At 27.0% G+C, this 15,023-nt stretch overlaps 3 protein-coding genes across 10 annotated transcripts; all 3 read right to left on the minus strand.

Moving 5' to 3' along the window:
- Window positions 1-320: 320 nt before the first annotated feature.
- Window positions 321-2,434, minus strand: LOC114944585 (caspase-1-like). 3 transcript variants are annotated; one of them, XR_003822220.2, is made up of 5 exons: window positions 2,351-2,434; window positions 2,055-2,282; window positions 1,490-1,749; window positions 1,024-1,300; window positions 321-835 (listed from the first exon to the last, which is right to left on the minus strand). XR_003822220.2 is itself a non-coding variant. In XM_029320569.2 (4 exons), exons 2-4 carry the CDS (start codon window positions 2,150-2,152, stop codon window positions 1,140-1,142), a joined length of 519 nt encoding a protein of 172 aa, XP_029176402.1. In that variant the 5' UTR covers window positions 2,153-2,282; window positions 2,363-2,434; the 3' UTR covers window positions 321-1,139. The 3 variants fall into 3 exon arrangements, 2 of the variants coding, with proteins under 2 accessions (XP_029176402.1, XP_029176401.1); XM_029320569.2 differs by having other exon boundaries at window positions 321-1,300; window positions 2,363-2,434; XM_029320568.2 differs by having other exon boundaries at window positions 321-1,300.
- Window positions 2,435-2,944: 510 nt separating this feature from the next.
- Window positions 2,945-9,884, minus strand: LOC114944580 (caspase-1-like). Of its 4 annotated transcripts, none has more exons than XM_029320554.2 (9): window positions 9,813-9,884; window positions 9,505-9,732; window positions 8,934-9,190; window positions 8,484-8,745; window positions 5,996-8,295; window positions 4,719-4,963; window positions 4,264-4,551; window positions 3,755-4,090; window positions 2,945-3,172 (listed from the first exon to the last, which is right to left on the minus strand). In XM_029320554.2, the coding sequence occupies exons 5-8, from the start codon at window positions 6,292-6,294 to the stop codon at window positions 3,777-3,779; spliced, it is 1,146 nt and encodes a 381-aa protein (XP_029176387.2). In that variant the 5' UTR covers window positions 6,295-8,295; window positions 8,484-8,745; window positions 8,934-9,190; window positions 9,505-9,732; window positions 9,813-9,884; the 3' UTR covers window positions 2,945-3,172; window positions 3,755-3,776. The 4 variants fall into 4 exon arrangements, with proteins under 4 accessions (XP_029176387.2, XP_029176386.2, XP_085341812.1 ...); XM_029320553.2 differs by lacking the exon at window positions 2,945-3,172 and adding an exon at window positions 3,179-3,680; XM_085485686.1 differs by lacking the exon at window positions 2,945-3,172 and having other exon boundaries at window positions 3,179-4,090.
- Window positions 9,885-10,404: 520 nt separating this feature from the next.
- LOC146721989 (caspase-1-like) lies at window positions 10,405-13,833 on the minus strand. Of its 3 annotated transcripts, none has more exons than XM_085485690.1 (5): window positions 13,431-13,833; window positions 12,152-12,399; window positions 11,694-11,984; window positions 11,206-11,297; window positions 10,405-10,624 (listed from the first exon to the last, which is right to left on the minus strand). In XM_085485690.1, exons 1-4 carry the CDS (start codon window positions 13,727-13,729, stop codon window positions 11,251-11,253), a joined length of 885 nt encoding a protein of 294 aa, XP_085341816.1. In that variant the 5' UTR covers window positions 13,730-13,833; the 3' UTR covers window positions 10,405-10,624; window positions 11,206-11,250. The 3 variants fall into 3 exon arrangements, with proteins under 3 accessions (XP_085341816.1, XP_085341815.1, XP_085341814.1); XM_085485689.1 differs by having other exon boundaries at window positions 10,405-11,130; XM_085485688.1 differs by lacking the exon at window positions 10,405-10,624 and having other exon boundaries at window positions 11,212-11,530; window positions 13,431-13,831.
- Between the last annotated feature and the right edge of the window lie 1,190 nt (window positions 13,834-15,023).

A 15,023-nucleotide genomic window follows, 5' to 3' on the forward strand; every position in this document is an offset into this window, starting at 1 on the left:
CTTAATATTTATTAAATATTTTAAAAATATATTAAAAATAAAAATAATTCTCTTGAAATATACAAAGAATATTTATGTTAATTTTTAAGTACACACACACACACACACACACACACACACACACACATATATTGTACACATATATGCATATATATATATATATAAATAACATAAACATAAATATCCTTTATATATTACCAAAAAAAATATATTTTTATAATTTTTTTCTGGAAATGTGTAATACACATACATATATATATATTACACATTTCCACAAAAAAATTATAAAAAGATATATTTTTTCATAATATTTCCAATGTTTTACTCATATTATATAAGTACGTACAATGTTCACAAATACGTATCTATACATTTACTACATATATTACTTTACACATTTGTGTTTCGTTAAACTAAAATTATAAAAGTATGTTTTGTTTATAATGTTTACAATATTTCGCTTACGTCGTACAAAAACTCGCATATCAAAATGTCTATCACTTTTGTAAAAAGATTATGCTGCATTACAGAAAATATTAGTAATTATCTAGTTACTTTCATAAATTCGGTATAAGATTTTTCTTATCAGATTGTGGTTGTAAAAATATTGGAATGAATTTTATCAAGTGTGTCAACGTTGAAATCATGCGTGGAAGTTGTTGTCTTTGGTGCACGGTCAAATCATTAAATTTGACTAACTCAAAATCTTTGGCAACACACTGCCATATGAATGTCAATAAAGTTATCAAATCATAACGAGTACCATTTTCACGTAATTGGACGCACAACTGTTCCATGAAACATGTTCCATGTAAAACGCTTTAAGAATAACGACCTGTTAATTTTGAAACTCATGAATCACGAGATGTCATAAACTAATGAATAATTAATTAGCAATTATATTAGAAGTTTCAAATTGGAAATGTTTACAAACTATTTGATAGAGAGAAAGTAAAGTGACGAAAAGATATAATAAGATTTTTGTAGCAATCTAATATTTATCTACAGATAAAAGTATAATACCTGGTATAGTTGAATAGATAATTAGATAGTCAAATTCCATATTAAATGTTTTTACGTGTGAAGGATACTGAATCAAAGGAATCCCATCAGGAAGGCGAGTTTTAATAAAAAAAAAACTAAGGTTTTCCCGCGAGGGTCGGACATTTTTGGATACTAAAACGATTAAAGAGAACATCTGTTTTATAATAAATGTCGGACGCAGAGACATAATCGCTGAAGCCGTAGCTTAACATGATTACTATCAAGCAATCATTTTCAAAATGGTCCAATTTTGCAACTGTAAAAACAATAATTTGTGATTATTTTTTAGAATATTTTTATTGTGTTATGTTTTTATGACATATTTCTTTTAGAATTTTCTTTATTTTAATATCCTTAATTTAATTAATCAATATTCTTTAGAAAATATAATAACTTGTCATATCAAATGTGTAAATAAACATGCAAATCAATAAGTACGACTCACCTCTTTTTACAGCTTCTATTAAATTTGCATACATAAAATTTTGGCAGTTCCATATGTCAAAGCCGGGTCCGTGTAATGTATTAATAAGTTCACTGCAACATACATTAGTACCAGTAGTGCGAGTGACCACATCCAAGTCAGGAAATATTTGATTAAAGATTATAGCTATACCACGTTTAGGATGATCCATCTTATAATGTGTAAAGTAATTTTCGGTTGACGATATTTGTAATGTTGCAGCATCAGAAGCCATATCGTCTCTGCAAAAATTGTATTGTACCGTTTCAAATATTTTAAATTAAACTTTTTTGGATTAGCTACAAATAATATGTAGAATTATATTTTAAATGTGTACAGAATCTAAATTTTGCAATGCATATTTTCTCGACAAATATATTAAATTATTAATAACATTATATCAATAAAATTTTGTATATAATTTATGATTTTCATATATTTTTGTATGCATTATTTCAAAAGATTCTATAATCTCAATTGATGTCTATGAGATTATTAAACATTTTTTAGATCTCTAATTTAAATTTTCTCACAAATCATTACCGACCTGCTCGTTTCTAATGATGTCCTGACATCGTCGACATTCATAATATCGATTTCTTCTTCATTTTCACTGATATAGTCTTCGAATTCGATGGAATTCATGATGCTGCTTTTCGTGTTCGAATTCGAGTTGGATCACAGGAACAGGATAATTTTGCGTTTTTATAATCGTTGTATAGTCGTCAAACGGATTCAAAGACAAATCTCGCAGTAATCAATCATATAAGCACGTCTGTAAAAACAAAAGTGCAAAATATTAATAATATTTCTCTGCTAATAAAATTCATATGACTCAGAAACCTTTTATCTCACTTTAAAGATGTACAAGAATAAAACGAGAAGGTTGTGATATATAAATACAAATTCAACGGACTAAGTTATGATTTCGACGACTTATAAAACAGCAGTGATGATTATAAATAATAAATAATAAATAGATCTTATACATAAGCAAAGATGGTTTAAAAGGAGATCGTTTTTCTAACGTTCAAAATAAATATAAAATGTATTTAAACAAGTTTGCGCCAGTCTTCTTAGCCCATGTCTTAAATTTGTATTTATATATATAAAAATATCTTATAAAAATGTAAAAATAATGCGAATTCTCTTCCCGCTTAAGTGTAAATATAAATTCTATAAAACTCAAATTCGTAAAGAAAAAAGTGCGTGAATTCTTTTGAGACTTTTCTAGATTTTTGCTTATTGTAAAAATATTGATTAATAAAATGTAATTAGCTGAATACATATTATTCAATCTATCATGCTAGAAATTTAAATTTATAGATAAAAAATTATTGATTTTTTATAATATATTTAAATACATAAAAATTAAGTATGTGTTTTTTATAAAAATAATAAAACAATTCTTTAATAATAGAAATTTTTTTGACACTTTATAATTACACAAATTGTACATTACATTTCTTTCAACAATGAAAAATGATTTATAAACTTTTGTCGTCATGTTTGCAATGTTGCGTACATGTTATATATATAAACAATAAACGCACATATACATTTATCATTATATTGTATTTTCGTAGAATGATAATGTTGCATTACAGTAAATAATAGTAATGCTTTTATTTTCGAATACGATTCTCGGTTCGAATAAATCATACCCTATATAAAAAAAATTTATATTATTATATAACACATGTATATTATTATTACATTTCTTTTTTGACAAAGCAAAATCATAAAAGTATGTCTTCTCATAATGATTATTTCACTTATGCCGTACAAACACACATATCAATACTTTATTTTTGTAAAGAGATTATGCTGCATTATAATAAATGTTAGTAATACTTGTTTTGCATTCGATATTCTCGTTTCGGTCTTATCATATTCTAAATAGGGAATATACATACCGATTAGAGTATACTCATTTGTTAATTTACATATACATGTATACGGGGTGTAACAAAAAAATCGGAACTATAACAAAGTACAAGAGCTAGAATATACAATGAAAAGCAGAGAAGTCTTTGTTACACCCTGTATATATATGTATGTATACACACCCACACACACAAATGACCACAATTTCCTTGAAGCAGACATATCAAATTCATTTTACATCACTGGCCATAAACTATATTTTGTATTAAGATGCATGTTTTCAATACTTGAATATAAAAAAATACTTTGCTCTAAAAATATTTATTTTCTTCAAGACTTATTTTTTCAAATCGTGCTTACTTCAAACAAATTTCAAGAAGTTTTAGAAGGGGGCATATTTCCGGTTCACAAACAGATCTCGGTCATCATATCCTATAGTTTCCTGATTTGCCTGCTTTGGAGTAAATTTTACCAAAGATGTCAGCATAGAAATAATGCATGGAACTTGTTTTTTTTGAAACAGAGTCAAATGTGGGATTCCGTTAAAGTTCTTGGTAACACGTTTACATACAAATGTCAATAATGTTAACAAATCGTAACGAGTGCCATTTTCGCGTAATTGAGAGGATAAAGCTTCCATGAACCACGATCCACTAATTCTCCCACGTTCATTACTCATTGTCAAAGCGTAGTAAGCTGTTAATATTTTAAAACAAGATATTCTTAAATTTTTTTGAATAATAATCAGCAATTACATTAAAAGTTTCAAACTTGACGTATAGATTGTATGAGCCAAGAGTAAAATAACAAATAGACGTAAATAATTTTCTGTATAGTAATCTAATATTCATCTACAGATAATAGCATACCTGGTATAGATGAGTAGACAATCAGAAAATCATGTTCAATACGAAATGCGTCTGACAATTCGTTTCTACATGTACGTTCAAAAGCAGAGTTTCTTTGATCGGATTGGCAAGCTTGAATAAAAAATAATTTAGGCTTCCCAGCGAGGGTCGGACATTTATCAGCAGTAAAGAACTTACAGAGAAGATCTACTCTGTAATAAGTATCGCACGCATAGAGACAATCGCGTACACCGTAGCTTAACACGACTATTATCAAGCAATCACTTTCAGAATGATTCAGGTTGGCAACTGCAAAACAATAATTTATTATTATTTTAAAAGATATATTTATCATATAATGTTTCTATAAAATTTATTTTTTTTACTTTCTCTATTTTAATAAATATCTTTTAAAAGATATAACAAATTTTTAAATCAACTATTATAAATAAACATGCAAATCAAATACGACTTACTTTCATTTAATTTAATTCCTATGTTTACATAAGTATAATCATTACAGTCCCATATATCAAATCCCAGACTTTTTAGTGTATCACTAAGATTGCGATGATCAATCTCATTAGTAATACGGCGATCCATGAGAGGCAGGTTAGGGAAACATGTTTGATTAAATATTACAGCTAAACCACGTTTAGAATGATCCATCTTGTAAAATACATCAACGGGCAAATATTGAACAATTTCCTGACTGCTTTGCCTGTAAAAATAATTGTAATGTATAGTTCCAAATATTTTAAATATGGCCTTTTTGGATTAGATACAAACTATATAACTTATGTGAAATTATATTTTAAATATCCATAAAAAATCAAGCCTAAATTTTGGATTATATTTCATATTTTAACAATAAATTTATCAATTAATTAATAATACAAAAGCAATTTTATATTAAAATTTTCTATAGAATTTGTGATTTTGATATATATTTTTTAGATTCATTATTTCAAAAGATTTCTACAATCTCAAAATTTGTGATACTATTAAATAATAATAAAAATAAAAATAATATAAAATAATAATATAATAATAATATAAATTTTATATTAATTATAAATAAATCATAACATTGCTAAATACTTAAAATATTGATATAATTCAATGTTTATATTGTTAATGCTTAATCTTGAAAAGAAAGTTAATGCAGATTTTGGAAATAATTTTTTTAATTAAATTTTTATACGTTTAAATAAAAATTTTTTACATAATTTATACCTTTAAAATATTTCCAAATACTAAATAATGTAATTAAAATAAAGCTTTAAAATATTTGCAAACACATGTAGAGCTATACAAAATTCATTGTAGGTTTGTTCATTATAACGAGTTACTTTAAAAATATTCGATATTTTATTGATAATCGTTTTATATCAAGCATATTAATCATATTAGATCTTAATGATTTTTATAATATTATATTATAATGGTAATCTCTACTTAAGCAGCAATATACATCTTTCATTGCTACAATATCAACGATTATTTTAATCCAGTATATTAAATATTTCGCCTTAAATTAAATATCTAAAATATTTAATATAAAAAAATTATATAATTATTAAAAAACCTGTTAATATATCACAGTAATGTATTCATTTACAATATGCTAGCATCTTTTATGATTTATACTATATAATAAATATAATATATAATAATATAATGTACTAATAAAATAAAAAAAAATTATAACATATCGCGTTCAATACATGTATACTTTTACTTTGGAAATTACATTTGTGCGATGGCATTGATTCGACTTCCATCCTTATTAATACTATTACCAGGCTCGAAATCCATAACGTTGCCTCTTGTTTTATCACAGTGAAAGAATAGTTTTTTAGTCTTTTTGTAGTCGTTGCTCAGATACGTCGTCAAACGAATTCGAAGACAATTTTGTGTAGGCAGGATATAATAAGCACTTCTTCTTCTGTCTCTAATCTTATTGACACTGGATAGAAACTGTTCACTGAAACAACCAAACATATATAAGCACATCTGAGGACGAAAAAACGCGCGATAATGTCTGTTCATAAACTTTACATTATTTATCAATCTTTAATATCCTTCATTTTAAACACAAGTATAAGAATAAAACGAAAAGGCTTAGATGTAAATATAAATTCAAATAGGAAACGAATAAATAAGTCATAATTTCAGTGACATACAAAACAGCAATAACGGTTAATAATAAATATATATAAATATATATATAGATCATATACACAATTGAAAATGGTCCGAATGATGGGATTGTAATATTCAAATTAGATAAATTTTAAAGCAAATTCATTGCACCTTATTTTTGCACTTGTTATTAGCTTAATTTTGAATTTGTATTTATATGTACAAAAATAGTTTTTGTAAGAAATGCTAAGTAAGAACCCTTCTTCCCTTCATATTAATATTATATTAAATATTATTAAAACTCTTCAGAAAAGGGAGATCTACTTTGGACACAACATTTTGAATATTATGCAGAGGGAGAAGGAAAAGTCAAAGGAAAAGATAAAAAAGTCTATGCATTGTTCGTGGACTTAGAGATAGCCTTCGAATGTTTATAGGGAAAAATTATGATCTATTATGGAAGAAACAGAAGTAGATGACCTGTAGAAGTGGCTATATAAGAACAAAAGATGGAATAACCATCAGAAGATGGGTATTGTTTAGCTATTTAGTGAAAAGTATTATGGAATATGGTGTAGAGATATGAATATGCAGTGAAAAAAAAGAATTTAAGAAAGTTATGCTAGACTATGTAAGATGGATAGATTAGATTTTTGTACTCTGAGATACATAATATCGATAATAAGAGAATTAGGTTTAAGAAGTTTAAAATAGTTTGGAGTATAAAAGCGAGGTATGAGAGTAGGAGTAGAGATAGCGGATAGGAATTCTCTTTCGATTGGTTGGTGGTGGATATTTTCTAGTTCTTATTCCTGTTGCCTGGCATTGTGTGCGGAGTGTAACTTATTTGTACGACCTATTTATATTAGGTCTTGCTCGACATTGGAAGGAAAAAGACAATCTCTGCACTAGTGTAGCCAGTTCAGCTGAAAAGAACAGACTATTACTACACGTCAAAATAACAAATCAAACGTCAAAATAACGTCAAACCATAGGCTTGAATAAATTCAAGAATAATTGATATGGCTAATAATGAATATGGCTAAAAGCCATATGCAATAGCCAATCAACTTGCAACTTTTCTGTAAGAACTGAATTTACACATACGTTTCTCTTGCAAATTAATTCAAGAATAAGCCCTCTGGGCTGTTGCGTGGCATTGTGTGTGGAACTAAAAGATGCTTCACAAAAGAAGAGAATAGTACTTTAAATAAAATAAACAAGATTTTAAAATAAATTTGCGCTTAATTTCTACGCTCGGCTTTTATCAGTCTTGAATTTTATTTATATGTGTAAAAATATCCTTAAAGGGTAGAGAAATGCTAAGAATTTTCCTCAACTTTTCGTGTAACTATGATCTAGTTTACATCGATCGTTTAATACGCGTATCAAATAGTAAATAACTAGTAAATTGGTTCAATTATTAGCTGATCAGCTCAAATACACTATTTGATACGTGTATCAAATGCTGGATGTGAACGAGGCCTATGCGTTCTAAAATTCAAATTCGTAATTAAGGAAAAAAAAGTGCAACTTTAACTCGCTTATGTCGTACAAACTCGTATATCAAAATTTCTATCACTTTTGTAAAAAGATTATGCTGCATTACAGAAAATATTAGTAATTACCTAGTAACTTTTATAACTTCGGTATATGCTTGTTCTTATCAGATTGTGACCCTAAAAACTTTGGAGTGAATTTTATTCAACGCAAAAATCATGCGTGGAAGTTGTTGCTTTTGAAACATAGTCAAACCATTAAATTTAATTATCTCAAAATCTTTGGCAACACGCTGCCATATAAATGTCAATAAAGTTATCAAATCATAACGAGTACCATTTTCACGTAACTGGAAGCACAGCTATTCCATGAAACATGTTCCATGTAAAACGCTTTGAAAATAACAACCTGTTAATTTTGAAAATCATGAATCACGAGATGTCATAAACTAATGAATACTTCATTAGCAATTATATTGAAAGTTTCAAATTGGAAATGTTTACAAACTATTTGATAGAGAGAAAATAGAGTGACGAATAGATGTAAATAAATTTTTGCAGCAATCTAATATTCACCTACAGAAAAAAGTATAATACCTGGTATAGTTGAGTGGATAATCAGGTAGTCAGATTCCATCTAAAATGTTTTTCCCTGTGAAGGATACTGAACCAAAGGAATCCTTGACATAAATTCATCAGTATGGCGAGTTTGAATAAAAAAAACCTAGGTTTTCCTGCGAGAGTCGGACATTTTTGGACAGTAAAACGATTAAAGTGAACATCTGTTATTTTATGCTGTTGCCGTAGCTTAACATGATTACTATCAAGCAATCATTTTCAAAATGGTCCAATTTTGCAACTGTAAAAACAATAATTTGTGATTATTTTTTAGAATATTTTTATTGTGTTATGTTTTTATGACATATTTCTTTTAGAATTTTCTTTATTTTAATATCCTTAATTTAATTAATCAATATTCTTTTGAAAATATAATAACTTGTTATATCAAATGTAAATAAACATTGCAAATCAATAAGTACAACTCACCTCTTATTAAAGTTTCTATTACATTTGCATACATAAAATTTTGGCAGTTCCATATGTCAAAGCCGAGTCCGTGTAATGTATTAATAAGATTACTGCAACATACATTAGTACCAGTAGTGCTAGTGACCACATATAAGTCACGAAAGTTTTGATTAAAGATTATAGCTATACCACGTTTAAGATCCATCTTATAATGTGTAAAGTAATTTTCGGTTGACGATATTTGTAATGTTGCAGCATCAGAAGCCATATCGTCTCTGCAAAAATTGTATTGTACCGTTTCAAATATTTTAAATTAAACTTTTTTGGATTAGCTACAAATAATATGTAGAATTATATTTTAAATGTGTACAGAATCTAAATTTTGCAGTGCATATTTTCTCGACAAATATATTAAATTATTAATAATATTATACCAATATCAATAAAATTTTGTATATTATTATTTATGATTTTCATATATTTTTGCATGCATTATTTCAAAAGATTCTATAATCTCAATTAATGTCTATGAGATTATTAAACATTTTTTAGATCTCTAATTTAAATTTTCTCACAAATCATTACCGACCTGCTCGTTTCTAATGATGTCCTGACATCGTCAACATTCATAATATCGATTTCTTCTTCATTTTCACTGATATAGTCTTCGAATTCGATGGAATTCATGATGCTGCTTTTCGTGTTCGAATTCGAGTTGGATCACAGGAACAGGATAATTTTGCGTTTTTATAATCGTTGTATAGTCGTCAAACGGATTCAAAGAAAAATCTCGTAGTAATCAATCATATAAGCACGTCTGTAAAAACAAAAGTGCAAAATATTAATAATATTTCTCTGCTAATAAAATTCATATGACTCAGAAACCTTTTATCTCACTTTAAAGATGTACAAGAATAAAACGAGAAGGTTGTGATATATAAATACAAATTCAACGGACTAAGTTATGATTTCGACGACTTATAAAACAGCAGTGATGATTATAAATAATAAATAATAAATAGATCTTATACATAAGCAAAGATGGTTTAAAAGGAGATCGTTTTTCTAACGTTCAAAATAAATATAAAATGTATTTAAACAAGTTTGCGCCAGTCTTCTTAGCCCATGTCTTAAATTTGTATTTATATGTATAAAAATATCTTTTATGAAAATGTAAAAATAATGCGAATTCTCTTCCCGCTTAAGTGTAAATATAAATTCTATAAAACTCAAATTCGTAAAGAAAAAAGTGCGTGAATTCTTTTGAGACTTTTCTAGATTTTTGCTTATTGTAAAAATATTGATTAATAAAATGTAATTAGCTGAATACCAATTATTCAATCTATCATGCTAGAAATTTAAATTTATAGATAAAAAATTATTGATTTTTTATAATATATTTAAATACATAAAAATTAAGTATGTGTTTTTTATAAAAATAATAAAACAATTCTTTAATAATAGAAATTTTTTTTTAACACTTTATAATTACACAAATTGTACATTACATTTCTTTCAACAATAAAAAATGATTTATAAACTTTTGTCGTAATGTTTGCAATGTTCCGTACATGTTATATATATAAACGCACATATACATTTATCAATATATTGTATTTTCGTAGAATGATAATGTTGCATTACAGTAAATACACTAGTAGTAATGCTTTTATTTTCGAATGCGATTCTCGGTTCGAATAAATCATACCCTATATAGAAAATTTACATTATTATATAACACATGTATATTATTATTACATTTCTTTTTTGACAAAGCAAAATCATAAAAGTTTGTCTTCTCATAATGATTATTTCACTTATGCCGTACAAACACACATATCAATACTTTATTTCTGTAAAGAAATTATGCTGCATTATAATAAATGTTAGTAATACTTGTTTTGCATTCGATATTCTCGTTTCGGTCTTATCATATTCTAAATAGGGAATATACATACCGATTAGAGTATACTCATTTGTTAATTTACATATACATGTATACAGGGTGTAACAAAAAAATCGGAACCATAACAAAGTACAAAAGCTAGAATATACAATGAAAAGCAGAGAAGTCTTTGTTACACCCTGTATATATATGTATGTATACACACCCACACACACAAATGACCACAATTTCCTTGAAGCAGACATATCAAATTCATTTTACATCACTGGCCATAAACTATATTTTGTATTAAGATGCATGTTTTCAATACTTGAATATAAAAAAATACTTTGCTTCAAAAAATATTTATTTTTTTCAAGACTTATTTTTTCAAATCGTACTTACTTCAAACAAATTTCAAGAAGTTTTAGAAGGGGGCATATTTCCGGTTCACAAACAGATCTCGGTCATCATCCTTGAGCTTCCTGATTTGCCTGCTTTGGAGTAAATTTCACCAAGGATGTCAGCATAGAAATAATGCATGGAACTTGTTTTTTTTGAAACTGAGTCAAATGTGGGATTCCGTTAAAGTTGTTGGTAACACGTTTACATACAAATGTCAATAAAGTTAACAAATCGTAATGAGTGCCCATTTCGCGTAATTGAGAGGATAAAGCTTCAATGAACCACGTTCCACTGGTTTCACTTTTATTTGTCGAAGTGTAGTAAGCTGTTAATATTTTAAATCATGAATCGAGATATTCTTGAATTTTTTTGAATAATCAGCAATTACATTAAAAGTTTCAAACTTGACGTATAGATTGTACGAGCCAGGAGTAAAATAACAAATAGATGTATAGCAATCTAATATTCATCTACAGATAATAGCATACCTGGTATAGACGAGTAGACAACCAGAAAATCATGTTCAATACGAAATGCGTCTGACAATTCGTTTGGTCTACATGTACGTTCAAAAGTAGAGTTGCTTTGATCGCATTGGCAAGCTTGAATAAAAAATAATTTAGGCTTCCCAGCGAGGGTCGGACATTTATCAGCAGTAAAGAAATTACAGAGAAAATCTACTCTGTAATAATTATCGCGCGCATAAAGATAATCGCGTACGCCGTAGCTTAACACGACTATTACCAAGCAATCACTTTCAGAATGATTTAGGTTGGCAACTGCAAAACAATAATTTATTATTATTTTAAAAGATATATTTATCACATAGTATTTCTATAAAATTTATTTTTTTTACTTTCTCTATTTTGATAAATATCTTTTAAAAGATATAACAAATTTTTAAATCAACTATTATAAATAAACATGCAAATCAAATACGACTTACTTTCATTTAATTTAATTCCTATGTTTTCAGAAGTATAATCATTGCAGTCCCATATATAAAATTCCAGACTTTTTAGTGTATCACGAAGATTGCTGTGATCAATATAATTAGCAGCACAGCAAGCAAGGAGAGGCAGGTTAGGGAACCATGTTTGATTAAATATTACAGCTAGACCACGTTTAGAATGATCCATCTTGTAAAATACATCAACGGGCAAATATTGTTGAACAATTTCCTGACTGCTTTGCCTGTAAAAATAATTGTAATGTATAGTTCCAAATATTTTAAATATGGCCTTTTTGGATTAGATACAAACTATATATAACTTATGTAAAATTATATTTTAAATATCCATAAAAAATCAAGCCTAAATTTTGGATTATATTTTATATTTTAACGATAAATCTATCAACTAATTAATAATACAAAAGCAATTTCATTAAAATTTTCTATAGAATTTATGATTTTGATATATTTTTTTAGATTCATTATTTCAAAAGATTTCTACAATCTCAAAATTTGTGATACTATTAAATAATAATAAAAATAAAAATAATATAAAATAATAATATAATAATAATATAAATTTTATATTAATTATAAATAAATCATAACATTGCTAAATACTTAAAATATTGATATAATTCAATGTTCATATTGTTAATGCTTAATCTTGAAAAGAAAGTTAATGCAGATTTTGGAAATAATTTTTTTAATTAAATTTTTATACGTTTAAATAAAAATTTTTTACATAATTTATACCTTTAAAATATTTCCAAATACTAAATAATGTAATTAAAATAAAGCTTTAAAATATTTGCAAACACATGTAGAGCTATACAAAATTCATTGTAGGTTTGTTCATTATAACGAGTTACTTTAAAAATATTCGATATTTTATTGATAATCGTTTTATATCAAGCATATTAATCATATTAGATCTTAATGATTTTTATAATATTATATTATAATGGTAATCTCTACTTAAGCAGCAATATACATCTTTCATTGCTACAATATCAACGATTATTTTAATCCAGTATATTAAATATTTCGCCTTAAATTAAATATCTAAAATATTTAATATAAAAAAATTATATAATTATTAAAAAACCTGTTAATATATCACAGTAATGTATTCATTTACAATATGCTAGCATCTTTTATGATTTATACTATATAATAAATATAATATATAATAATATAATGTACTAATAAAATAAAAAAAAATTATAACATATCGCGTTCAATACATGTATACTTTTACTTTGGAAATTACATTTGTGCGATGGCATTGATTCGACTTCCATCCTTATTAATACTATTACCAGGCTCGAAATCCATAACGTTGCCTCTTGTTTTATCACAGTGAAAGAATAGTTTTTTAGTCTTTTTGTAGTCGTTGCTCAGATACGTCGTCAAACGAATTCGAAGACAATTTTGTGTAGGCAGGATATAATAAGCACTTCTTCTTCTGTCTCTAATCTTATTGACACTGGATAGAAACTGTTCACTGAAACAACCAAACATATATAAGCACATCTGAGGACGAAAAAACGCGCGATAATGTCTGTTCATAAACTTTACATTATTTATCAATCTTTAATATCCTTCATTTTAAACACAAGTATAAGAATAAAACGAAAAGGCTTAGATGTAAATATAAATTCAAATAGGAAACGAATAAATAAGTCATAATTTCAGTGACATACAAAACAGCAATAACGGTTAATAATAAATATATATAAATATATATATAGATCATATACACAATTGAGAATGGTCCGAATGATGGGATTGTAATATTCAAATTAGATAAATTTTAAAGCAAATTCATTGCACCTTATTTTTGCACTTGTTATTAGCTTAATTTTGAATTTGTATTTATATGTACAAAAATAGTTTTTGTAAGAAATGCTAAGTAAGAACCCTTCTTCCCTTCATATTAATATTATATTAAATATTATTAAAACTCTTCAGAAAAGGGAGATCTACTTTGGACACAACATTTTGAATATTATGCAGAGGGAGAAGGAAAAGTCAAAGGAAAAGATAAAAAAGTCTATGCATTGTTCGTGGACTTAGAGATAGCCTTCGAATGTTTATAGGGAAAAATTATGATCTATTATGGAAGAAACAGAAGTAGATGACCTGTAGAAGTGGCTATATAAGAACAAAAGATGGAATAACCATCAGAAGATGGGTATTGTTTAGCTATTTAGTGAAAAGTATTATGGAATATGGTGTAGAGATATGAATATGCAGTGAAAAAAAAGAATTTAAGAAAGTTATGCTAGACTATGTAAGATGGATAGATTAGATTTTTGTACTCTGAGATACATAATATCGATAATAAGAGAATTAGGTTTAAGAAGTTTAAAATAGTTTGGAGTATAAAAGCGAGGTATGAGAGTAGGAGTAGAGATAGCGGATAGGAATTCTCTTTCGATTGGTTGGTGGTGGATATTTTCTAGTTCTTATTCCTGTTGCCTGGCATTGTGTGCGGAGTGTAACTTATTTGTACGACCTATTTATATTAGGTCTTGCTCGACATTGGAAGGAAAAAGACAATCTCTGCACTAGTGTAGCCAGTTCAGCTGAAAAGAACAGACTATTACTACACGTCAAAATAACAAATCAAACGTCAAAATAACGTCAAACCATAGGCTTGAATAAATTCAAGAATAATTGATATGGCTAATAATGAATATGGCTAAAAGCCATATGCAATAGCCAATCAACTTGCAACTTTTCTGTAAGAACTGAATTTACACATACGTTTCTCTTGCAAATTAATTCAAGAATAAGCCCCCTGGGCTGTTGCGTGGCATTGTGTGTGGAACTAAAAGATGCTTCACAAAAGAAGAGAATA

The sequence above is a fragment of the Nylanderia fulva genome, unplaced genomic scaffold, assembly GCF_048542155.1.
Source record: "Nylanderia fulva isolate GAGA-0341 unplaced genomic scaffold, ASM4854215v1 Scaffold39, whole genome shotgun sequence".
Lineage (NCBI taxonomy): Eukaryota > Metazoa > Arthropoda > Insecta > Hymenoptera > Formicidae > Nylanderia > Nylanderia fulva.